At 39.3% G+C, this 27,860-nt stretch overlaps 1 protein-coding gene and 1 pseudogene across 1 annotated transcript in view; one reads left to right on the top strand and one right to left on the bottom strand.

The window, feature by feature from the left end:
• ARHGAP10 (Rho GTPase activating protein 10) overlaps positions 1 to 27,860 on the bottom strand; it is a 314,545-nt gene that overhangs the window by 114,698 nt on the left and 171,987 nt on the right. Inside the window, exons 14-15 of the mRNA XM_059373466.1 lie at positions 15,038 to 15,112; positions 8,456 to 8,543 (exon numbers count right to left, since the gene is read on the bottom strand). Of these exons, the coding sequence (XP_059229449.1) occupies positions 8,456 to 8,543; positions 15,038 to 15,112 (163 nt within the window). The remainder of the gene's footprint in view (positions 1 to 8,455; positions 8,544 to 15,037; positions 15,113 to 27,860) is intronic.
• On the top strand, positions 3,580 to 3,858 carry LOC132000068 (large ribosomal subunit protein eL43-like; annotated as a pseudogene).

The following is a 27,860-nucleotide window of genomic DNA, read 5'->3' as shown; positions in this document are numbered from 1 at the left end:
GGGGGGGGGTTGGGAGAGGGTGGTGGGGTTATGGACATTGGGGAGGGTATGTGCTACAGTGAGTGCTGTGAAGTGTGTAAACCTGGCGATTCACAGACCTGTACCCCTGGGGCTAATAATACATTATATTTATTAAAAAATAAAAAAATATTAAAAAAAAGAAAACATTAAAAACTTTAAACAAAGATCATATCCTCTCCTCTTACAAATCTCTATTACAGAAATATGATGTCCATTTTTGACCTATGTGTACAAAATAAAAGAGATATGAAATATGTAACAATGTGAAAAATGCCCATATAATTTTAACCTTCTACCAACCAGATAACACAAATGGTAGTGTATTTTGTCCTGTGGTCAACAGAACGCTGCAGTTCAATCTGTATACATATCTTAAATTATAAAAATCCAGATCTCTGAACTCTGTAAAAACACTTAAAGAACACTTAGACAAGTATCAATCTGCACAGTCTTCCTGGAGGGCAATCTGGCAAGATATTAAAAATCTTTAAGAGATTTAAATCATGTAACCCAGAAATCCCTCTCCAAATGCTTAAGAAAAAAGAAAAATCAAAGACATAGACACACAAAAATTTAAGACATATACAAAAGCCAAAAAAAAAAAAAAAAAAAAAAGGCAGGGATAAAGGAGTTCATTTTGTATTACTAAGGAGGACAATTAATCAACAAGACAGGGGCGCCAGGGTGGCTCATTGAGTTAAAACCTCTGCCTTCGGCTCAGATCAAGGATCAAGCCCTGCATCAGGCTCTCTGCTCAGTGGGCCGCCTGCTTCCCCCTCCCTCTGTCTCTGTCTGCCTCTCTACTTGTGATCTCTGTCAAATTTAAAAAAAAAAAAAAAAAAAATCAAGGCATAACAATCGTGTTAATGTGTCTAATAATAACAAGAGTTTCAAAATACATAAAGCGAATACTGATGGAACTTAAAGAAGAAACAGGCAAATCCACACCTATGGCTGGAGATTTAAATACTTCTCCATTTAAATAACTGATATAACAAGTAGACAAAGAAATCAGGATACAGAAGATTTGAATAAAACTATCAACCAATTTTACCTAACTGATATGTCTCTCATCTAAATTATACTCCATCCAAAAGGAGCAGAAAAGACATTCTTTCCCAGTATTCATGGAACATTTATCATGATAAACCATATTTCAGGCTGTCAAACAAATCTCAATCAATTAAAAAGGGTTTAATTTATACCAGCTATTTCACTGATTACAATAAAAATTGAATTAAAAATTAGTAACAGAAAGAGATCTGGGAAACCCCAAAGAAAGAGAAACTATAAAGTATTTTGAACAAAATGGAAATGAAAACACAACATATCAGAATTTAAGGGATACTATTAGTAAAGCAGTATTTAGGGGTAAATTTGTATCAATCAACACCTATATAAGGAGACAGGTCTTAAACCAATGACTTCACTTTCAATCTTGAGGAGTCAGAAAAAAAAAAAAAAGAGGAAATTAAACCCTGAATAAGCAAAGGCAAATAAAATCAACAAGATTCAAATTAAACAAGATAAATAAAAGGATAATACATCATGACCAAGTTGGGTTTATCATACAAATGTGGTACTGTCTTAATATTTAAACAAAATGAATGCAATTCGCCACAGTAGCAAACTGAAATAGAAAAACTGTATGCTCATCTCAATAGAGAGTTCAGGAGGAAAGAGACAGCTCTTCCTATAAATGGTATTAGAATAATTGGGCACTCATATTCAAAAGCAAACTTGGATCTGTATCTCATATCTTAAATAAAAATGAACTCAAAACAGATCATAGATCTAAGAGTATAACCTAAAACTATAAAACTTCTAGAAGAAAATATAAAAGAAAACCTTTGTGCCTTTGGATTAGGCAAAGACGTCTTGATACATCACCAAACAGACAATTCAAAAAAAGAAAAACTGATAAACTGGAACTTCATCAAAACTGATGCTCTTTGAAAGACACTATTGAGAGAAGGAAAAGACAAGTCACAGACTGAAGAAAACATTTGCAAAGCACACAGCTGAGGAAAAATTTGTATCCAAAATAAGGATAAAAATTACCAAAATATAATAAGGCAACAAGTTTCTTTAATTGCATGGAAGAATACAAACTTTTCACCCAAGAAGATGCAGAGATAGCATATACGCACATAGAAAAGTTTAAGATTTTCGGTCATTGTGGAAGTGAAAATTCACAGCACGAGATACCACTGTACACCTTTAGAATGGCTAAAACGAGGGACGCCTGGGTGGCTCAGTTGGTTAAGCAGCTGCCTTCGGCTCAGGTCATGATCCCACCATCCTGGGATTGAGTCCCACATCGGGCTCCTTGCTCAGCAGGGAGCCTGCTTCTCCCTCTGCCTCTGTCTGCCATTCTGTCTGCCTCTGCTCGTTTTCTCTCCCTCTCTCACTCTGATAAATAAATAAAAAATCTTAAAAAAAAAAAAAAAGAATGGCTAAAACGAAGAAAATGGACCATATCAAGAGTTGACAATGATGCAGAGGAAATGGAACTCCTGCACATTAAGGGTGAGAATGCAAAAAAAATATAACCATTTTAGGGAAAAAAAAAAAAGTTTGTCAGTTTCCCAAAATGTTAAACATACAACCAATATAGAAGTAGACAGACATTTCACTCCTAGGCTTGACCCAAGAGAAATATAAGCCTTACTCAAAGATGTGTACAGAAAGGATTTTGGCAGCTTTATTTGTAATAGCCAGAAGCTACAAACAACCCAAAGATCCCTCAAGAGGTGGATGGATTTTTTTGTTTTGTTTTTTTGTTTTTGTTTTTGTTGGTTTTTTTTTCAGAGCTTTATTTTTCCTCCCAGATTGGATGGATTTTTTAAAAAATCTGTGGCAGAGGGGCACCTGGGTGGCTCAGTGGGCTCAAGTCAACTCTTGATTTCAGCTCAGGTCATGATCTCAGGGTCCTGACAGGGAGCTCCATATCGGGCTCCATGCTCGGTGGGGAGTCCGCTTGAGTCTCTCCCCCGCTCTCCCTCTGCTCCTCTCCCCCACTCATGTGTCCCCTCTCTCTCTCTCTCTCTCCAATAAATAAATCTTAAAAAAAAAAAAATCTGTGATGTATCCCTACAATGGAACACTGGTTAGCAACAAGAAGGAATAAACTACTGGCACATGCTACAGCATAAATGAACCCTCTAATAATGCTAAATGAAAGAACCCAGATTTTTTTTTTAAAGAAGATATATTTTTATTCCATTTATATGAAATTTTAAGGAATGCAAATTAATGTACAGTGACAGAAAACAGGCCAGTTGTTGCCTAGGAATGAGGGAGGAAAAAGGGAAGGGTGGGAGGGAGGGATTCCTCGGGGGAAGGAGGCAACTTTAGGGGGTAGTGGTGAGGGTCACTGTCTTGATTACAGTGTCTGCTTAACAGGTGTGTGCATGTGTCAAACTCACCAGGATGTACACTATAAAATACACTGTTTACCCAGATCAAATTCACTTCAGTAAAGCTGCTTAAAAAACAAATAAAACAGATGTAAAAATATATTTACACTCTCTGGGCTCAGACCTAGTTTAGGGAGACATGGCTAAACACACCAAGAAGGTCGGAATTGTGGGCAAATAGGGGACCCGTTATGGTGCCTCCCTCAGGAAGATGGTGAAGAAGATGGAGATAAGCCAGCATGCCAAGTACACCTGCTCCTTCTGCGGCAAAACCAAGATGAAAAGACGAGCTGTGGGGATCTGGCATTGTGGCTCCTGCATGAAAACCGTCGCTGGTGGAGCCTGGACCTACAACACCACTTCTGCCATCACAGTAAAGTCTGCCATCAGAAGACTGAAGGAGTTGAAAGAGCAGTAGAAGTGCCACCATTTGAAACATTGCTAGCCTATAATAAATGGGTTAATTTATGTAACAAAATTATTTTGACTTGTTAAATTTATTAATTAGATCTTTCCATTTACATTGCATTAATTTTGCATTCCAGAGGACTTGGAAATTAAAAATCCTTCTAATTTTTGTTGGAAAAAAATATATATATATATATTTATCTACAGGTCATATTCCTTACATACAACTTAGGATACCACTGCATATGCACATGCACGCACGCGCACACATACACACACACTGACAACAGGCACATCAATTAAAACTTAAAGCCCTAGTGAAGAAAAGCTCTTTCTTATTTCCTCTCTCCCTCCCCTTCATCTCCTACACTCTCATTTAAAGAAGAAAAATAAAATCAATTAAACCATAGCCTAAATAAAAAGAAGTAAATCTTCAGGTTTTGTTTCAAAATATGTGAAAAATGGCAAGGAAGGAAAATGATGACTTGGCATAGAAGGCCAGCTAAATAGTCCTGAAAAGAAAATGGGGGGTGGGGGGGGAGAACACTTAGAAAAGCCAGAGGGAGAACTTCTTTTCCAATAAAAATGAATTTGCATCGAAATACCTTCTATGAGCTAGTTCTACCATTGTCATATGTCCGCTAGTCAATACAGCATAAATAGCAAGTATTAAATATTGTTGATGGTAGGGAGGCAGTAATAAACATGACAAATTCTCCATACAAAATGTATCAAACCGAATAACTGTATCTCTCAACTTGCCATCCAACAGGTTTAAAGCTACCTCCCTTTGCCACCCTTTGGGATCTGTCTATGAATATAAATCATAATATTTATCTAAGCTGGCACTTTCTTCCCGAAAAGTTCCACTCCAATTTCCAGGCTTTAAAAGTTTCTTCTAGGTCAAATCAGTTCACGAAAAACCTCACAAAACCGCTCATTTGTCCCCTCACAATGGAAAACCGTTGGGATGCGCACATTGCTGGAAATCAAAATTACGGTCTGAACAGGCAGGTCATCCATCACGGAGCTGGGACCCAGCCCTCTAAAACACAGGAAACTAAGGAATTTCTGTCTCAGGTCAGTAGAAGAAATACGAAGATGCCAAACATGTATCTGCTGCACATCTTTATCCTTCTCTTAGCGTTTTAGGGGTTTGGCTACTTCCCTTCTAACATCTCCAGTCTTCCAACCAATAAGATGGCTGGGTTATTTGCAGTGACAAGAATTCAAGAGCAACAGCTTTTTTTGGTGAGAAAAGCTATATTCAACTTTGTGCTAGGGTACCTGAGGTGACAAAGCTGGGATTCCAAACCACACAGGCTGGCTCCCACCATGCTCTTGACCATCACACCATATTACCTCCTGTGCTGAAAGAAATGCACGGGCGCAGGCCAGACCAGATAGCCAAAATAAAATCTCCATCTTCTCCCCTTTGGTGCATCACCAGAGAAAGTATTACTTAAATCCTAATTACTGCATTTTTAGTTGCTAAAAATAACAAGGGGAAAGAACAGCAACCTAACTTTCAAAATCTCCCAAGGCATCTGCCATTTTATGATAATCACTTTATCACATTCAGGCAGACTGTGTATATTGTTAGGAGGGAAGTTATATAATAATAGCATCTCATAATGTTGTTCTGTAGGCAATGTTTGCTTCAAAGCAGAATTCAGAAGGATAAAGCAATGTAACGAGAGAAAAAGGCAGAAAAAGCAACATAAGACCAGGAACAGTAAGGGACTAGCTTCAGAAAGCATCAAGAACCAAAAAGAAATTTTATGTGCGGTGCTCAATAAAAAGATCCTCTAAGTTTATTAAACTACTTACCCCACCAGGAAAAAAGAACCATGTGGAACAGGGTAAAAAATAAAAGAAAGAGAAAGAAACAAAGAAAAAGAAAAAGAAAAAAACACTCATACAATTTATTATAAAACAACTGGATTTTTGCCTTTAGTTTCCCACCAATAACTGAGTCCCCTTGGTCAATCCCTTTAAGTGTTTTAGCCATGAATTTACTAAAGAATAAAACGTGTTTAAAGCTACCTCCTGGAGTGCCAGCACCCTTTGCTCGTCAAGTAACATGTGCAGCTCACTGTATTTTTATATCCATCTCCCATCCTTTCCTTCATCCATCTCTTACAGGCTTTCTCAATCTCAGCACCACTAACATTCTGTACCTTTAGAGACAATGATAGGTTGCTTCCCACACTGTAGGATGTTTAGAAGCCACCCCCTTTCCAGCAATCATGGCAACCAACAATATTTCCAGACATTGCTATCTCCTAGGGGAAGCAAAATCTCCCCAGTCAAGAAGCCTCATATCCTGGTGACAGGTACAGCTCTAGATGCTGGAGATAGTACAATAAACAAGACACATAAGATGCCTGTCCTCAGGAAGCTTACATTCTAATACCCAGGTGGGAGCTAAGAAGATTCATTTTGTCGTAATTCTCATCCAAACGAGCTATTCACTATCAGTGGCAGATAGGGAGACATTAACACATAGATTAAGCATTAATTTTATTCCTTTATCAACTAGGGACAATAATAATGTACTTCACAGTTTAAGAAAAAAAATTATAAGCAGTGGTTAAAAATAACTTATTTAAATAAAATACTCAAAAATAGGTAATACACATCTATCCATTGATAAATTTAAATCTCATTAAAAAGTGGAACAACCAGGGACACTGGGGTGGCTCAGTTGGTTGGGGTGTCCGACTCTTGATTTTAGCTCAGGTCATGATCTCAGGATTGTGAGATGAAGCCCCATGTTGGGCTCCATGTTCAGTGGGGAGTCTGCTTGAGATTCTCTCTTTGCCCCTCCCCACGCTAGCACTCTTTCAGGCTCTCTCCCTCTCTAAAATAAATCAATCAATGGGGGGGGGGGGCGGCAAAAAAGTGGGACAACCAGGTAACAGGCTTTCTAATATGTTACCACTACGATGTAGTCTTGGAATAAATCAATATCTTAAAAACATTCTCTGAATCTAATGAATTCTATAGATTTAACTGTTTACAAGAAATCTGACGGCTAGAGAAACACATTAAATAACACCAGGACACAATCTGCCATTTCTACTTAAAAAATGACCCAGGTTGGGACCTGGAGGACACAGTCAGTTGAACATCGGACTCTTGGTTTCAGCTCAGGTCAGGATCTCGAGGTTGTGAGACCAAGCGCTACACTGGGTTCCGTTCTCAATGCGGTGTCTGCTTAAGACTCTCTCTCTCCCTTTCCTTCTGCCCCGCCCCTCGCCCCCTCTCTAAAATAAACAAATCGTTAAGAAAATAAGAATAAAAAAAAGAAAAAGGAGCCAGGTTTATAAAGAAACATACAACAATGCTGAGGGAGAAGAAAGCTGTGCAGAGGCAGGTGACTGTGCAGATTAAAAGTGACTTAAAACATATCAATCAAATGAAATGTGTTGACATTATTCAAACCCTGTAGGAATTTAAATAAATATGAAAAGACCTTTTGAAAAACAAAATCAGTAAAAAAATCAAACATGGACTCCGTACTGGATAATATTAATTCTGTTGGGTATGATCATGGCATTCTTTTTATCTTTTATATTGTCTTTTTTAAGTCCTTAGCTTTTTGTAGGCATATACTTACAAATCTATGGGGGCAGCAATATGACGTTTTAGAAAATCCTTCAAAAAGTATCCAAAAGAAGTAGCAGGTAGGGAGATTGAAGAAATGAGGGGTAGGACGTTGATAACTATAGATGCAGGGTAATGGGGCCATGGGGATTCAGCATACTAACCTCCATGGGTTACCGACTTGGAATTTTTCAAATGGAAGGATTGCGTAAAATATGAAAATAGGGAATAGCAGTTCATTTCATGTGCTCATTCAAACCCAAATAAGAGATACCTGAAACACAATCCGATGTGCTGGTGACCAAGAGTCAGTCCTGAGGAAGCATTGCCATGGGTCTGCCACACAAAGATCAAAGTCCCCCCGAGCACCACAGCAGAGGAATTACAGTCATGTTCTTTTTTCCATTCTTTTACTCACTTCTTTTTTCCCCTCTCGTGGTATTGTTCTTCATCTAATCTCAAGCTTTTTATCATTACATTCCTTTCTTTTTTATACAAAGGGTAATGACCTACAGAGATGCTGAACCCTTGTCTAACCCTGTCCTAAATATCTTCCATAATAAATATAAGACTTGAGCTTAACATCTCAAGCGAACTTCTTTTTGAATAACTTTATATTTACGTGTTATCGTTAGAAGCCTCTAAGTTCAATGATTTAAATTTAAACGAACAAAAATCTTCAATTTTGCCTAAAAGATTAAACGAATTCAGGAAATAGCCTTCTTCCTCACTGTTTCCTAACACTTATCTCCTAAAACTCATGTCTACCGTAGACATCATTTCAAAAATCAAGTCTATTCCAATTGTGTTGCAACTTACCTAACAACTGACGTGCAGCTACTACTTGGCACACTTTTAAAGACACAGATCCCACATAAATGTCCCCCTTTCTCCTAAGGTTTAACTCAATGACTGATCTCTCCAGGCAGAGTCTGCATCTGCCGTGTGTTAGATGCCCAGGTGCACACGCTTCCCTTCTGTCACTGAGAGGAGCTTACCTCAAGTACTGTTTTAGGGCACTTGTTATTGTCTTCACTTCCCAATCTATGGAATTCTCCAGGTCCACCTCATTGCATGTTTTTACGTCTAGTGAACAAGCAAGCAAAACAAACAAACAAACAAACAAAAAACCAATAATTAGAAACCAGAACATTCAACACCCCCCCGCCCCCGAATGGCTCACAAAGCTTCCACTTTTAAATGGCCAAACCACAAATAATTAATTCTGGGATTTCTTATGAAAACACACACAGTTTTTTCTGGGTTAAGCTGTGTTCTATTATTCGGTGGCTCAGTTGGTTGAGCAGCTGCCTTCGGCTCGGGTCGTGATCCCGGCATCCTGGGATCGAGTCCCGCATCGGGCTCACTGCTCCGCGGGGAGCCTGCTTCTCCCTCTGCCTCTGCCTGCCTCTCTCCCTGCCTGTGCTTGCTCTCTTTCCCTCTCTCTCTCTCTGACAAATAAATAAATTTTTTTTAAAAATCTTATTATTATACATTCCTAAGCAACTTCAGAAGATCTGTCGTGGAGATCAAAGGATCAGGACAAGATGGAGCGGAGAGAAGGGGAGGCCTGGAAGAGTGAGGCATTTCAGGATCCCCAACTCAAAGCATACACAGCCATGATGACCGTGATGTGGACACTTATTACTATTATTGAAGACAATACTCAGCAGCCGTGGCTTCGACTGTGTGGCATTGGCAGTGTCTACATATTTTACTGTGTCTCGGGTGGCATTACGGTCATCACACGTGTTATGACAAAGGAAACAGCACTGTTAACAGCAAAATGGCAACACGTCAGTGGGAAGAAAAGGACAGTAAGTTTGGTCCCAGGCTTCTAAGCTCTGGACTCAACATTAGTACCTTTCTGAAGATTAGCGCATGAGCCACCAAAATAACAATACAATGATACGCCCAGTAAAACTCAACTTTCCCATGAACATCACAGTTAATACGCTCATCTAAGAAACACTTATCAGAAGCCTCTATGCAAAACTTCTGACATTCATTCTGAATGAAACCAGTTTTCTTTGTCCTAAAAGTGTTAATGATGTGCTTCTTCCAAATGCCCTTTCAGATAGCTAAAAAAGTAGATAGAAAAAGATGTGGGGCTTAAACAAACAAACAAACAAATGGAAGGGGTAGGGAGGTAATAAAGTCTGAAAAGGAGAAAGTTAGCCGTAGTTGAAATAAAAGGAGAGAATGGTGCAAAAGGGAAAGGCCAGTACTCTGGATAGGGTAATACCTTTAATCCTTCTAAGGCTGGACTACTGCACCCGGCTGTTGGCTTGGCATGGCGGGGGTGGGGTGCGGTGGCATGTTATCACAAACCCGGGCTTAAATCCCGTCACCACCCGGAGTAGCTCTCTACATCACCCAAACCAAGTCAGTTTCAAACCTGTCTGAATTTCAGGTTTTTGTCTGCACCATGGAAATCAAGTAAACGCTCTCACAGAACTCTGAAGAGCGGCAAAGCACATCAGGAATGTGTACAGACTCCCATAAATTGTTTAAATGAGTAGGCAATTACCACAGCTGAGTCACTAGAAGTATAAGCGTTCAGAGGTGGTTTCGACTCAAAGGGAGGGGGCAGCAAATGGGTTATGATGAGTGATATTAAACAATCAACAGAACTTGCCTGGTTTTCTACACTCCTATCATCCAAAGGAAAAAAATGAGACATTCCTGGAAGAGATTTTATTTCTCCCTCGCTCTGGAATGAGGTTTCAACTAAGACCTAAGAAAACGAGTTGTTTCAGGCTCCTTTTTTCCCGCCCTTACACTGTATTTGTCTATATGGGGGAGGAAACGTCTTGTTAGTTATTTCCTCCTGAAAGGCACTGAAAAGAAAAGCCTGTCAGAATGGGACCCCTGCGTTCAGGCAGACACGTCACTGATATAGCTTGGACTTGGGCAGGAGGAAGGATAGAAGGTGACTCAATGTTACTCTCAAACTTTCTGAAAACAAAGTAAAACCGGAAGTGATGATTCTTCCACAGCCATAGCATCGTACATAGGAAGTCAATTACTCCAAAGTCTGGAGACTTTTTAAAGCACTTCAACAGTTCTTGATTACAGCGACTGACAGCAACGTGCAATAAACTACAACAATGGCAATTGACACTGATTACATTTTGATCGGTTCCTACAATTCAGAACTCATTTGTTACTGAGCTTGTCAGACAAGCCGGAGATACATTCAAGAAATCAAATTAAGCACCCTGATTAAAGGTGCAATCCTTTATAACTAGGACTAAATAATTCTGTTCTAAAGGCTTTGCCAACCAATTACTTCAGTAACTGAATATTCTCTCTCTCATTAAATCAATTATTTAAATCTCATTTTAACATACAAGTCAGATAACATTTTCAATCAACTTGCTACTGGAAAATCAGCATTTTAAAATCAGGAGGCTTCTAAAGGAAATCTTTTATTTTCATCTTTCTATCAAATAATCAGTCTATATTTTGAGGATAATATTCTTTCTATGGAAAAACAAGCCATCCTTTGAATTCACAGGATAAGAAGTAGCTGTCATATCAGAAGCTAATGACTACACAGTGCCCATGGTACTAATCCTCTATTAAATTTTCACTGTTTTCAAATAACTCAATCATCCCTAGCAGTCTTTACAATCAGTGGAGGCACTGGGACCAGGTACATTTGCTAATAACTTATTTGGGATTCAAACTTACAAATGCACCTGAGTGTTCATATCAGAATATATGTTCTACTTTAAACAAGGAAGGAATTTTGCTTCCTTTCTGACCAAGGGACAACACCCTTAGGGATTAGTTAAAACTCTAACAAGCACAGATACAAATAGTTGACTTTTTATTTGGGCTAATGTTTCATAATTATGTAACCAGTGTTCTTTTTTTTGAAACTGGAAATTTTTGGCCCCACCTAAATACAAAGTGCTGACACCCTTCTGAATATTGACTTGGGCCCCACTTTAAAGTACTTGATGGAGCACGCTGATTGAATGAATTTTGAGGACATTCTTTATAATCAAAATCAGAATTTTTTTCACCTACATTACTTTTTTCCTCCAATCTATATAAAAAAGTTGTCCTACAAATAAACAAGGTAATATTTTATACAGTAAAACTTCTAAATTAGTTTTATTTCTTGTTTTCTATGCTTCTGTGTCTAAAGATAAAATCATCCAGCCTGTTTTGCAAGTTAAATTTAGAAATAACCACCAAATTCACCAGCACACGTAAGCTACCACCACATTTTTCTCACCATTTCCCCACCCTGCTCTGATGTTTTCATTGTTCAGTGGGGAGGTGGGAAGAATACTGACAGTTCTAACCCATCTCAGTTCATACCTACCAATAGCTATTGTAATTAATCTGTTATATTCTCACCCCATTTACTAAAAATCCATGACTCACCCAAAGACACCTCATCTGATATTTCTCCCTTCCCTCCCCAAGTGCTCCAAGTTTCTATTTAAACAAACAACTTTTACAAAACCATGTCTGTGCATGCCCTCTGTTAGGGCAAAAGGGGAAGGAAAGAAAAACACCTGGAAAGGGAATGAAGACAATTGTTCACTTGGGTTGTTTTTTGTTTTTTGGTTTTTTTTAAACTTAAGGAGGTTGGTCCAGGAAATGTAGCAGACCTCTACCTTCTGCTCCCAGAATGGAAGACGACTGAGAAGACAAACAACACCCATCACCATGACCTGACCGGGAGGAGTGGAGATGACAGGCCTATTTAGAGGACTCTGTATGGTCCACTGTCATTAGGATTTCTGGTTGGCGGAGAAGAAGAGAGAAAAATGGGGTGGAGGAAAAGGGGGTGTGGAGAGAAGATGGGAGAGGAAAAGAATGGAAAGAAACACTTCTTATTTTAATCTTAAATACAAGGAGTGAAAACACACCAAAAAACAAGACAGGTGAAGAAAGCATGCAAGATACTAAGCATGCATCCTTTCTTTAGAAATTATCACATTTACACAAGCGTACTTATATACTTAAAACATTTCAAACAATATACAAATATGTTACATAGAAACTGGCAATAACAGAAAAACATCCAAGTAAATAATTAGCTCTCCAGAACTAAAGAAACCAAGTAAATGGAAGTTGTCAAAAAAATAGTAAACGTCTTGGAATTTTTCCTCAGATACTAAAAAATTAATTTCTTGTCTCTTCAAAGAACAAAAGCATTACACAGGAATTGTACTTTGAAAAATTCAAATTTGAGATAAGCACTACCTAGAGAAATGGTAACCTAAAAAATAAATAATAATAACTGCCTCGTACCACAATGGGCAGTAAAATCATTAGAACTAACTCCTCTAGAGGGGAGGAATTATGAATGCATTTAAAAGAGCAAAGCTAAAACTCTGGTGAACTCATCCAATTTTTTTTTTTTTCTCTTTAAGATACAGAGCCCTGGAACACCATAGGAAGGTGAGCAAAGATAGAAACAAAGAATGTCCAGGGGACAGGGTATACGCAGATATGCAGAAACTCTAAAATCCCTTTTTGTGGAAGAGGTATAAATTACATGTTTTGAACACTTAGTGAATCAAGAGAGATTTTTTTTCTTTTGATGGAAAGAGATCTCTTAAAGGAATTTTAAATTGGGATACAGTTAATAAGTCTATTCTGTTAAGAGCTTAAAGTTTGAGTTGGTAACAAAGCAACAAGAAAGTGGTATTAATCCTAATAAAAATGCAAGGTTTGTGACTGGCAGTTTTAAATTCATACTAGGAATTATCTATGGATTAAGTCAAAAAAAATTTCTACTCTGTACGACCGACCCGCCCACCCCCACCCCCCTGCCCCCCATAAGGAGATAATAAGTCATTATCTTTCCCTCTCATCAATTCTTCAACTTCCTAAAGAATTACTTCTTGGGAAAACACAGCATTTTCTTTGTGAGTAGCTGAAATCGGGTTGTATCACGCTTGTATCCCCGACTTCTCTGCTCTTGAGTCTCATGGAAAGTGAAAACCATTTTCCAGGTCATGAATTTTTGAGGGTTTAGGTATTTTAAAACACCTTGCCAGTTCAGGATTATCTTGAGACATTTCCCATGAGCAGAGGAAACTACCACCTTAGTTCAGGGATGCAGATCAAGTGGGATTTTATGAGATTAAGAACAACTTTTGAGACAGCTTAACACTTCAGCGTGACCACAGAGACACCCTTGTTTGAACTTCCCTTGAACATGAACAAGATAATAAAAATAATGCTAGGATCCTTGTGACCAATTTACTGCCAAAGTGTGCCTTTCAGCCAAAATAACCCCTTCTGATACCAACAGTCTTCCAATTCTAATCATTATTACACCATCTTGGAAATGAGAGAAGTGTTTCTAATTTTAAAATTAACTAAAAGCAGATGCTGGAGTCCCATTAAATTCTTCCAGCTGCTACTGAACCACTGGCAACCTGAGTCTATTTAATTTGGAGCTCACTAATGGTAAAAAGGAAAATCTGACTGCCAAAATTACACACCCAAGTTAAACCAGAGAGGCAGAAAATGAAAACAGCTCATGAAAGCGAATGTATTCTAAGACAGCTCTCCAACTGATGACGGGCAATTTTTCCTGCGGTTAATAGCTAAAAAAAGGTTATTGCTTATTAAATCTTTAATTCAAATACAGCCAAACAAGCAATCCTATCTGCAACATGTCAGTTGATTTGATTCATCTTGGTTTATGCTTCCGAAAACTGAGTCTTCCCTACAATGCTTTAAGATGCAGACAGGTTTAGATGCATTGACAGCATACCTAAGGGCATTGTTAATATTGATTAATTAAAGTGAGATATCAAGTTAATTAATATTTAGCAAGGTCAAAATGACAGATTGGTTTGACATGCAGGCCCTCAAGCCTGATGACTTATCATCACTCCTCAAGAGGCAGCCTGCTTTGGGGTGGGGAGAGAAGTGGGGCCCCTTATAGGTGGCACTGAAATGACAGCAGTGTGTAATGTAAAAGCGCTTTGTCATTCACGTAATGTCTGGGGTAATGAAATGAATTCACTTTCTGGCTTCCTCTAGCCTGCGATGCCAAAGAACACTGTGTTATCAGCACAGATGGAGCAGGCATGGTTCTGGAGAAGAGCCTGGTGCAAACTACAAACAAGCCACTGTGAATACCAATGAATCCCGGAGAATCAGATCCTTGCTGTCAAGTGACAGTTTTGGAAGCAACATAAAAATGAGTGAGTCCCAGTGGTCTTGTCCAACCAAATGTACTGTCAAGACTCTGGACAGGCAATTTGGAAGCCCTGCAAATCGCAGAGGCTTGCCTGCTACTCTCCTCTGAGAAGCAAGCGCAAGAAGACCTTCAGCCATGAGCCTGCGTTCTTTTTCCACACCCCCCTCCCCATACCATTTCTTAATCAGTAAAGAGGGAGTAGATAATCTGTGCCGAGGCGAACACTTATCTACTTCTCTGCATCAGCTATCTCTGCTCAGGAGAAAGCTCATCCAGGCAGGACAAGAACAGAATGGATTCACAAGTATGCTGTACATTACTATGAAAAATTAAGTGGTGAAGTCAATGAACATAAATAAATAATGCATGGAAAATGATTAGAAAAGAGGCATACCCATCAACATACTGAGAAGTCTCTGGACCTTTGAACTCACCCCCACAACTCTGTACAATCCTTGGTCATTTATACCTATTGGGAGAGACAAAGTTGTTAGCAAATACAAGACTGTCATAGTTTAAAAGCTGGCAACAAACAATTGCATTCAGAATCTTTGCTAACTCACATTAGCAGCATTCCTGTTGACTATAAAAATAACGGTTGACAAAAGCAAGTGTTTACCAACTTGTTTTAGCAGCTTGGTATTCATGAGTTATGGTTGGAAAATAATCTCATAAAAACAATGTTCCATGTGGACAAAATGTAATGAGTCAATGTTAATGAAAGAAGTTCCTTAAGTTGTACTCATGTGTACCAATGCATTCTGTAAAGATGCATTGTAACTTTCATGTTTATTATATTTACTTATTCTGGACGTTTTTCTTGAGAAGTTTTAGCCTTTTAAGAATAGCACGGTGTTAATTAGTATACAGAAAGAAATCATTATCTGCATGATTCTTTAAGACCATGGAAATGCATTCAAAACTAAGGCAGAACTGTTTCTGTTTTTGTTTTTAAGAGCTGTTATACGCTCTGTCCAGAGAGGAGCTCTGAAACTTCGAAGGAACATTACTACAAAGTATACATTGGAATAAATCAAGTCACAGCATTCTCTGCAGAGCCAGGGGATACAAAGTATCACTTTGCACAACAGACAAGAAGTAAAGGCAAGAAAATGTACTGTCCGACATAATTTAGTATATTGAATACATGGCACATTTGGATTCTGATTTGAATAAACCAACTTGTAAAAGGGCATTTTTGAGGCAATCAGGAAAGTCTGAGTGACATGAAGATTAGCTCAGAAAATGTCCCTCTTTTTTTAAGGTACATACCAAAAAGCGTGAAAGGAACCTATCTGAGATTTCCTTTAAGAGCAAAGAAGGGACAGATGAAGCCATTTTAGTAAAACCTTTATGACTGTTGAGCCTGCATACTAGGAATACAAGAGTTGACTGTACCACTCTCTACTGTTTTTATGCTTGAAACCTTGCATAATAAAATGACTTTCCAATAAACAAGACTTATCTTTATTTCTCAAAAGAATTACAGCTTGCTCCCTGTGTTTGCGGTCTGCACCACCAATGTTAACACTAACAAGAACACAACTGGCTGAAAGGAAGATGATGCCTCTTATCCTCCAAGTTTCCAAAACAAAACACCACCCAAAAGGCCATGGAATTTGCCCAAGCAAGCTTACTTTCTTTTTGCCTCCCTGCACGGGCGATGAATAGAATACCAGACAGATTCTGGTATGGAAGGATTCCAGTGAAGGCTCAGTCACTCCTGAGCTCTGAGACCTCGGGCAAGACGGGAAACTTAGCTCTGAGTCTTGATAAGGTATCTGAGATCAAGGATAGCATCTTGCACCTTGTGTTACGGTGGGAGGATATTGTGACGATATTAACACACATACTGTCAGTTCTAACACACGGCACACATACACGCTTTTATTATTCCTTGCAAGAAAACAAGTCTTTATTTTCCTTTTCTCTATTTTGCCTTTCATATATTTCTCCTTAATCATCTTTCAAGCTTCTCAAATGTCCTACTTGTCTATTATAGGCAAAATTTTGCATCCCCCCAAATTCTATAACCCTCACTACCTCAGAATTTCACTGTTTGGAAATAAAGTCTTTAAAAGAGGTAATTAAGTTAAAATTAGGTCATTAGGGTAGATCCTAAACCAATAGGACCAATGTTCCTATAAGAAGTTGGGACATACACAGAGGAGAAGATGATGTGAAGACACAGGAAGAAGATAAAGCATCCACAAACCAAGAAGAAGGGCCCTCAGAAGAAACCAACCCTGCTGACACATGGACCTCTGATTTCTAGCCCCAAGAATTCTGAGAAAATAAATGTCTATTGTTTAAGTCATCCAGTCTGTAGTACTTCACTACAGCAGTCCAAGCAAACACATACACCTTCTCTCTCAATTATCTCCGAAGAGCTCAAAAACCCAGAAGAGCAAAGGCTAGCCTTTCAGTCTACACATATCTATTCCAAAGGTGCTTTGAAAGCTAAAGAATCAAAGCAGCAGAGAGGCATCTTCCTGATGGGGAGGCTCACAGACTCCAAGAGAGAGAGAAAAATTCAGGTCAACCCTGCCAGGAGTTGATAAAAAGGAAAGGAAATTGTCCAAAAACACAAAGCTCAGAGTTTGAGCCCACTACAAGAGAAAAGACTGGGCTTCATTCCTTCTCCTAGAGGCCAGAAGGCCATGTCCAGAGAGTTTAAAATACCAGAGGATTTGTTTCCTCAATACTCCTCTATTTAAGAAACCTAAAATAATTTGACCTCAGTGCCAGAAGCCAAAAGAGTAAGTCATATTCTGCAAACAAACGTGTGTCTTTGAGAAGGGCCTTAGATACATAGAGAAATGAAATAAGAATGTTACTTCAGCAATAATCATCACTCTGTGCTGGTAATTACTATCAGATAATTGATCAAGTTCAAATTCATCAACCTGAGAGAAGCTGAGTTAATTGCTAATGCATAATGAAAGGTGCAAGGGGGAATTGATGCAACTCAACACAGTTTCTACTTTTTTAAGGTGAAATTTAAATAAACCTTATATCAAAGCAGCTTGGAAACAGCCTGTAAAACACACACACTCACACACTCAAATCATGTAGGATTTTGGTTTTTGTTACAATGTCCTGAAAAGCTCTGAACTAAGAAAATTGGAACATACTTTTTATCTATGAACACACACATCTTATAAAAGACAACAAATAAATACATTTGAAGAATATAAACCAATCAATATGCCAAGTGCCATGAGTGAGTTTATCACACAGTCTCTCTGGCTTCTCTTCCACATTTCCCCTTTCAGCCAAAGGAGTCACTATGTCAAATCGCCAAGTATTAGAATTTTGAAATTTTCTCTGCTTCCTCTTTGTCACTTTCCAAATTCAATAGGTCAGTGTGCACAATTTCTTCAAACTTCAGACTAATCTCTGCTCCTTCAACACAGTCTTGAATTTTATACACACACATTTATTAAGGCATCCTTGCAGGGAAGCACACATGACCATAATTCATTCTGAACATCATCAATTTTTTTGTTTTTCAAACAACTTTGATTATCTAAGTTCTCTTCCATCCCTGTTTAGGAGTAAGCCATCAAAAAAAAAAAAAAAAGAAAAAAAAAAGAGTAAGCCATCAGATCAAGTCTCGATTCCAGAACAAGTAGGCAAGGCATAAACACATAAATACCAACATGGGACCTACCTCACCTACCTACATTTATCATGAACTATTCACCTTCTTCAGAGCAGACCCCAGATTATCACCCGGAGAAACTAAATTCATTCCTTCCTGAGGTAGAGGGCTCGTCTAACAGAAATGCTCTTCCCTTTCTCTTCACAAATTACTCATCTGTCAAGTATTTATTCATCAAATACGTACCAGGTGCTGTTCTAGCTGCCCAAGATTCAACAGTGAGCAAAATGAAGTCCCATCCAGACCTTCAAAACCAGATAAAGTCCCGCCTTTCCTACCATCAGCCAACAGTGACATTCCCTTTCTCTGAATGGGACTCATAATGAATTCCTCTTAACACCTGATTACATTTTAAAACAAGCCCACAATCTCTTATTTGTAATTCCTAAAATAAAAATCTGAAGGCTTGACCTGATATCAGATTATTTATGTCTGTATTTTCCCCCACTCAGTGTAAATAGTCCTAATTAAGTATGTTAAAGGTAATTTCCACACACAACCCAACTGGAGATGTTATATACTGTCTACAATACCTTCCTAAAACACATCCAGCCTCATGATTTTCATACATGTGTTCAACCTTCACTTTCCAAATACATAGAGACATGGAAAGATACTAGGTCAATCTTGGTTTTTGTTTTTAATAGCTTTCATGGTGCCTTGCAGAGAATGGTTGAGTAAAGAAGAGACATGGCCAAGGTGATTTGACTTGAAATTAACTTGGAACTACTGAGATAGATTGGACTTCATCTAAAACAGACACTGCAATTAGGAACTAAACACTTAAAATATCTAAGTTATTACAATCTTTTCAGGATATCAACATTCTCTGATGTCATTACTACAAGACTTTCTAACTTTGGACAAAAATTTGTCACCTGATCAAAATGTTATAGACCCTAAGTTTTTTTCTTTTAATAAATAAGATTGTTTCTGATCAGAACTAAAGAAAGGGTAAGTGCTCTCCGTTACCATGATGAGCACCTGCTGACAGCTGTCCCTGGGCAAAAATGGACAAGGTGAAATCGAATGTGTCTTCCTTCCCACACCTGTCTCCTCCAATCTCACACAGTCCTGTCACTGAGCACCAGCCACATCTTTCTTGAGGAGAAAGTTAATAAGTGGAAATGAGTCAGATTTCATCATCATCTCTGCCCAACAGCTTTCCTCTCAGAGCCCAGATGATGCTGCCAGAACTAGAGTCTAGTCTATTCTATAAAACACCTGACAGAACTACCCAACACCAGGGGGCACACAGAGGCCGTGGTAGGTGGGATGGAGAAGCAAAAAAGTAAGATGCTCTGGGACAATAGAAGAATTAGATGCAGAAGGAAAAGAAACCCAAAGAAGGTGGATAAGTTCAGTTAAACAACAGAGGTGGGGGCAAAGGCTGGAGTGGCTGCAACTGGCAAATAAATGTATTGAGTAAGAAGAAAACAGGAAGTGGCATTTAGAGTAAAGGAAGCAGAAGACAGAAGACAGATGATTAAAATACGCATGCACACACAGAGGATAGGTCAACAAAGACCAGAATGAAAGGAAGGAGAAACGGGAAATAAGTGAGAAGATAACAGACTAGAAATTATATAACATTTAAATTCTTATTAATTTCATAAAACATTGTGTACTTACTGTATTTTAAGCACCAAGGTAGAATAAAGTGAAGACCAGGTAAAATTTAGAAGAGAACTAAAATTAAAGAGAGAGCAACTTGGGACCAACACAGCCATAAAGCCTTGTCTTTCTTTTCCCTTTCTGGCTTCAGGAGCAGATTCCACACCTGGTAACTCAAGATTCTTAATAACTTGCAGGATCCTCAGCACATGGCATACATTTAAAAAATGAACTGGATAAATTCATGGATAAACTGGATAAATGACTAAAAAATTGATGATTGGGGCACCTGGGTGGCTCAGTGGGTTAGAGCCTCTGCCTTCAGCTCAGGTCATGGTCTCAGGGTACTAGGATTGAGCCCCACATTGGCCTCTCTGCTCAGCAGAGAGCCTGCTTCCCTCCCCTCTCTCTCTGCCTACTGGTGATCTCTCTGTCAAATAAATAATTTTTTTAAAATAAAAATAAATGAAAAGTTGATGGTTGATCTATAAAGTGATAAGGACAAAAAATAAAAAGGGACAGAAAAGGTTATTTGTTAGTAGAAAAAGATGTAACAGTATAAAAAGAGTAAGACTCAAAGTGGAACTCAATACTTTTGATGATAATAGGCACAAAATTATTAAAAAGAATTTTCTAAGTGTATGATTCTACAGAAATAAATGACCATATGTTATGGGTCTATCAACTAACATTCATTCAGTTCTCATATAGTAACGAGCGGAGTGCTTGGCATGGAATGAGGGAATTGATCAATATTTGTGGAAGGACTGAGTCATTTATTTGCATTTGTGCTAGCTGACAACAGGGTCAATGACCTTAATAAAAGGTCATTAATATCCAGACTCATATTCACGGAATTTACATCAAAAGCCTGCCACATGCCATCATTAATAAAGCATACACACATGCACGCACACACGCATGCATAAATATAAATGTAGGTCTACATGTCCCCCAGTGCCACAAAGATGAATTCCCCTTTGGGTTACGTAATGAACAAACATATAATTGTATGCATATATAAATATTAATCATAGTTGGAAGTATGTTTTATAATTATATATAATAAATATTAACTAACCTTGAGAGACTCTTGAAAATAAAAGGAAAAAAGCACGGCAGGTGAAGTGATTAGGAAAAACTCGTGAGGAAATGACCCAGCAACAAGGCTAAGAATGATACGCTATAAAGGTGACCCCAAAATTAGCAAGGAGGAGGCTCATGAATAGTGCTTCAGGTCATCAGTGAGTTACAAAAAATTGATAATGTGTCCCTTACATCTATTTATAACTAATCCCCAATACACACTCTATTTACATGGCTGCACAAATCTAGTAAGTACTTTCCAGGCTATCCACATAACTGGGTTACATAAAAATAAACAGCTTTGTACACAAAGATGCCCTTCCAAGATACAGGACAATTCATAATACTTCAAGGTTCTCTCAAAAATACACATTTTATTAAATTATTTTTAAGTATAAGCAGGCAGAACCAAGAATCATCTGCTCTAGTCCACCAAAGGGACATACCATTCAACATCATCAATCTAAAAGAATGGATTTCTAGAATTCTAGAACTCTTAAACTTTGGAAGAATGATGCATGGTTTTTAACACGTCCAAAGAATTAAATACTACAAAAAGGGTAAGAAACAGATTTTAAGCCCTGAAAGAGAAGACTGACTACAGCTGATAAGAACATTTTAAGCTTTCTAGATCTCGGTTCCCTCATTCAAAAAAAAAAAAGCATAATCAGGAAACACAAGTGTGTTGAGCTTAAGTTTGTAAGATGAAAATTATTATGAGTTAAGGTTGCTGACGTCCTGGAAACTTCCAACTGTACCACTACCTCCATTGTACAACCTGGTAAGTTGCTCATTCTGTGTCTCAGATTCTTTATCTGAAAAATGAGGTTAATGGTGGCATGGGGTTGTCATGGAAATGAAAGGAGACAACATGTATAAAGCGTGTGCATGAGCCTCACATACCAACCACTCATCACAAGCGTTAGTTGAGCATAAAATTCAAAATCAGTATCAGAACAGCTAGGCACAAGCCACAATACATGTTGCCCTGCCTGAGGTGTGTTGTCCATAGCCTACTTTTATACCATAAAGCACAGGTTGAGAAGAGGGTCAAAGTTTATTCAGTATGCATGGGCTCATGGAAATATGAAATTCCTGTTCCCCGATCACATTTGGAATTTCTCCCTGATAGGACGATGATGTGGGCTGCAGACAGAGAAACATTCCTTGCACAAACACCCTTGCACAAACCCCCCTGTGGGGGCCACGACTCCTGTGAAGTCGGGGTTTCACTCTCAGGGGCCTCCCCACACTGTTTTCAGATAAATCCACTTCTGCACTGCGTTGGATAGCCTCTCCACCAGCAAGGACTTTGAGGAAAGGTATCGTGATTTCATTCACATGGTATTCCCATGCCTAAACTAACCCTGGACCGAGCTCAGAAACCCGAGAGCTCAGTGCGCAAGGGCCACGGTGCCCACTGAGGCGGGCAACAACATCCGCCTCCATTACTGCATCTCATCCCAGCAGAAGCCATGAGTATGGGCAAAGTGCAAGGCCAATATCTAATTCCAAGTCCAGGCCAATATTTTTGGAAGCAATGATCACTTCAGGACTCTTCAGACACATACAGGCTTGACGCGAAGACTCATCCTTTCAAATCCAAGCCTCAAGTACGAAGGGTATTTGGTTTATGAGCTGCTACATTGATATGAGGGCCAGAACAGAATATACATTCCTAGGATTGTATGGCCAGGCTCATTTCTAGTTCCTAGCCCACGTGAGGAGAAGCATTTTTGCTTCAGACAACCCCTAGACTTGCTGCTATTCCTTGCACAAACACCCAAACCAGTGGGCAGGGCACCTCCAGCAGGGCTGGGAAGAAACCACAAACTGATAGGAAGTTTCCTCTTTCATTAGTAATACTTGGGATCCCGAACTCTCCCCAGAGGTCTGACGTTTTGCTGTCCCAGATCTGACAGATCTAGCTACAGCTCATTCAATGTGTCCTTCCATGTCTCCTCACAGTGTAAGTCCTAGGGAAAGGAGTGTCTCACAGACCCTGGGCCTGTGAGGCAGAACTGGCCTCCCTTCCTCCCACCTGACTCTACTGCCACAGGAGAATTCGGTCTTCGAGGCAGGAGATGAAGATCCAGATCCCAGCTCTGCTACTTTCTAGTTGTGCGAACTATGACAGGTTGACCCTGAACGTATTCCAAGCCTCAGATCCTCATTTGCACTTGAGCCTAATAAACAAGCTCCATCTCCTCAACCACCTACTGAGTTTTGTAGGCATTGGGTGAGCTACGGTACATGAAATACTTGGAAAACAAAATGCCATTTGTTATTAGGGCTTTAAATAGTGTCAGATGCGGATTCCACATTGATATTATGTCTTCCACTAAGAGACTTTCCAAGGTGCTGCAAGGATTCTCGGCAAAGGGGATAAATCTTTCTTAGGCTGATGGTGCCCCTTCAGAAGTCCATTATGGAGCTGGTAAGGAAACAAGAAGGCATCACTTTAGAATGGCTTCACCTCAAATCTGGATGAGCACTTCGGAGACTGACACTTAGACCTCCCTGCCTCCCTCTTCTGCTGTCTACGGTTTCAAACTTCCTCTATTCTTTAAAAATTTGTCTGGGGGCATCTGGGTGGCTGAGTCAGTTCAGCGTCTGCCTTCCACTCAGGTCATGATCTCAGGGTCCTGGGATTGAGCCCCGCATTGGGGTCTCTCCCTAGTGGGGAGCCTGCTTCTCCCTCTCCCTCTTCTGCTCCCCCTGCTTGTACTCTCTCACCATCTCTCTGTCAAATAAATAAAATATTTAAAAAATAAAAATGTCTGTATTCTTTCGTTTATCTCCAGCATCCTTAGAAAATCAGCCTACAGAGTCTCCATCTCCTCATGTTCATGGATGTTGAGAGCATCGGCACTAAAAACTCAGCCTTGGGTTTGAGTTGCCGCCTAATGCTTTCTAGCTGAGCTTAAACACAAGTCAAATCACACCTCTTGGCTTCAGGTGCTCATGTAAAATGGAGAAATATTATCTCATAGGGTTCTTGTAAGAAGTACAACCTGTCCAGCCTGGCTACTCTCTAGCTTCTTGCCTCCCAACTCTTCACCCAGTGGTTCTTTTCTTGGTCTTCTTCCTGCCTGAACTTGCTAGAGCAGTTGATTGACATAGGTATGGTATGACTTTCTCTTCTTCAGAACTGCCCCTCTTCTAGATTCCTTTATATCACATCGTCTTGGGTTCCTTCTCTGACCCGTGACTATGCTGTGTTCCTTAAGTATTCTTTTTTTCCTCATACTCTCTAAATGCAAAGATCCCCCAAAGATTCTGCCTTTTGCCCCCTTATCTTCTTCCCTCACCATCCACCTGGCATGACTTTATGACACTCAAAGCTTCACCTCTCTGAAAATCATGCCCACCATCTCTTCTGTCGCCTTCCTTTTATTTCTGATAGAAATGCCACAGGCACCTTGAATTCATACCAGAAACCAATCCCAATCCCTTTATTCCTCTCAAACCTACTGCTCCTCCTGCATTCTCTGTCTTGGCTAAATGTGTCTTCCACCTACCTTGGCTGGAAAGCTTACAGTTTACCTTCCCTTTGCCCTACCTTCTACAGCCAACATGTCATCAGATTTTGTTTTTCTGCCAAGTCTCTCGTCCTATCCATCCTTCTTTCCACGGCTGACGCCCTCAGTTAAACCTCCATCAGCTCTTTTGTGGATTATTTCTAAAATCCAACCAGGCATCCTGCCTGCCATCCCCTCCATCCCAGCTGGCTCCCATTAAATCTACTTCCTCCCATTGAAAGATGTGAACACACTCCCACTCAAATCTGTCAACATCTCACCACTGCCTATAGAGACCAGGCAAGCATGCAGCACAGCCCTTGGGATCTGCCACACTCTGGCCTCGACTATTCACCGAAGCATCTTCGTCACATTATACCCATCCACCCCCTCTGCCAGCAATACGCCAAGGCAGGTGAACACCATCTGTTCCACCATCTCCCTCTGGAACAAAGAACAGGTTTGCCTGCAACGTTGGAAAATATAGATAGTGTCTCCATCTAGAACAAAGGGCAAGCATGCTTGTTGGCCATAATAAAAGACTCAAGTTTCCCAAGTTCAGAGGCTTTTTGCTCTTATAATATGCCCCTCTCCACAGTGCCCTTGGGAATCAGGGACCAACACAAAATTTACTACTCTGGCTACTGAGAGTGGTAAACTATCCTTCATCTCTGATCCAGAAGTCTTGAGCTTTCTACTAGCAACCATGAAACTGCAAAATAGCTTGTTCACATGAAAGCATAAAATCAGGGCCTTCACTGCCTTGAAACTAGATTGAAGATAATCTTTAAGAAAAGGAAGCATATCACCACCATTTTTCTCTTCCAATATTTTTCCTGTAGGAAACACCCCAAAAGAATCCCATCTAACACATGCATGCCCAGGAATACATAAGTATCAAATAAGCTGGAATGGATGGAACAGCTAAATAAAAAATAAATGCATTTTATTTTCAAACTCACTCATGCAGCTTAAGCTTAAGGCATCAAAAAATTTTACTTACGTGTATCAGAAAAGAGACTCAAACTCAAGGCAGAAGTTGGCTATTATGTTTTGCAAGACTCTGTTTCCTCCCTTCTCTACACAGAGCAGAACATCAGGAAAGCCCTAAAGGTATCTCGCTGCTGCCATCTGTCTCTCCACCTCAGAGCAGCTGCGACATCAGGGACTCAACCAATTTTGGCCAACTCTGGGCAGTCTCTCTTAAGGGGAGCGGGTGAGGAAGGGGGGAGCCTGAGGTAATCTAAAAGCCATGGTCTTCTTCCTGAGGCTCTTTCCTTTCTTCACTGCCTCCCAGCCACCTTCTCACTCAAGGGTCCACAAGACCCTAGGAACAGAAGATTGAAAGCCAAAGCAGTTACTGTTACTGCTTGTTACAAGCAGCACATAAAATTACTAAAGTAAGTGATTTAGTTCCCTATGTAAATTACTATTTAAAAAAAAAAAAAAAAGGTAAACTAAACTAAGTTCCTCGGTGCTCCCAGAGTCCCAGAGTCTTGAATCAATAATGGAACTACTTAATTGTGATTGGCCTCTATTCGCAGATATATCCCTAAACAAGTGACTCAGATTTACAGAGTACTCCATGTGAGCCAACGTCCCAAGTTCCTTTTTCATTCTCACCACCTGCCCGCAAAGGAGATGCCACCATTATCCCAGGTGACACATGATAAAACCAGGTCACAGGGAGTCTAACCCGCCATGGTTGCAGAGCTAATGAGTGCTGAAAGATATGTGAATCAAGAATGACCTTTGAGCTCATGCTGAAAGTGTTGACAGAGCCTTGCAATAATATGCCATGGACCTCATCAGGATCTGAACCAAACCCAGAGAACCTAGCACGCCTACTCTGGAGCAAGACCGTTTAACCATTTTTCCCTATTAACTTTATGCAACCACTCATTTGGAAACTAATAGCTTTGGAAGCTTATTTGTTCTTAAATAAGATTACTAATTAAGAAAATGAATAATCCTGACTCGCCTGAATTTAGTATTTCAGTTTTGCATTTGCATTTCTGCAGACACCACAAGACTCTCTGGTTCCCTCCCACATAAGACTGTCCTCTGTTATCCACCCACTCCCATCTCACACCCATTATGATTAAAAAAGAGACAGTGAGCGAGAAACTCAAGTTTGCTTGCTGTAAATTTTCTGGGGACAGCTGTTCTTTATTTTCTTCATTTTGCATATAATTTACCCTTGGCAATTTAAGATTAGTGTGCAATCATGGTAAAATATGTTGCAAGTTCACTCTGGGCATCTTCCCTCCCACTAAGACTAATAACTGAAGTTACACAGCCTCATCTTCTACCAGGCCCATTCTCGAGACCCCAGACAATTCCAGGGGTGCTCCGGAAGGCTGACTTCAAAAAAGATTTTCCAAAAACCTAAAACTCTGTTTTTCAAAGAAAGAGAAATTCACTTTTACATACGACAAATCAAAGACTGACACATCTTAGACGAGGCTTTCTCCTTCTACCCCATGAATTCACAGCTTGTTACAGTGCTGAACTGGATAACTGACAGCTTGCCTAGACCGACATTTTAATGCCATACTCTAGAAATTAAAGTGAATATTCAAATTATTCACATATGGAAGATTTTTTTAAGAGAAACTTCATAAACAAAAGTAGCATACAAATTTAGTTTTAAATCATGATGATTATTTAAAAAACAGCAACCAGAGGAAGTTTTTAAGCAAGAGTCTTACTTTGTTTTTGTCTATTTTACAATGAATACACACACCTGAAAAACTAGATGGCGTGCAGTTCCAGAGAAAGTCAACATACTGGTCGTGGGAGTTGGTCCCTTCATAGGAATGGGAGTAATTTACTTAAGAAAGTCGTGTAATTACTCTCCAAGCTCTGAAATCATAAAATGCTTCAACATGCAACGTGACATATCTTTCTATGTCTAAAGTATTACCAGTAATTCTAAGAGATGCTGACATAAATGAATGACAAAGGAATGAAAACCAATCCTACATGTTATTCAAAAGTACTAATTCTAACCACATATAGAAGAAAAAGTCCTTCCAATAATTTTACCAACTCCTGGAATACATAATTTTCTGATGTGGCATTAGTGAAATCTCTGAAGACTCAAGCAAACACAACTGCTTACTGAGTTCTATGTATGTAAGACACAGACTATATGCAGAGATGAGAAAAGGCAAGCAAAGAACAAGATTTTCTTTTTCACTCCAAGGAAACCATAAAGTTCCAGAAACAAAATAAATAGATCAAATATAATTAACAATATGAGACAATATAAGTGCCAAATGAGGAACTTCCTTTTCATGAGGGAAGTTCTTCAACGGAGAATGGAAAAC

The sequence above is a fragment of the Mustela nigripes genome, chromosome 1 (genome assembly GCF_022355385.1).
Source record: "Mustela nigripes isolate SB6536 chromosome 1, MUSNIG.SB6536, whole genome shotgun sequence".
Lineage (NCBI taxonomy): Eukaryota > Metazoa > Chordata > Mammalia > Carnivora > Mustelidae > Mustela > Mustela nigripes.
This window is presented reverse-complemented; position numbering and strand designations above follow the sequence as displayed.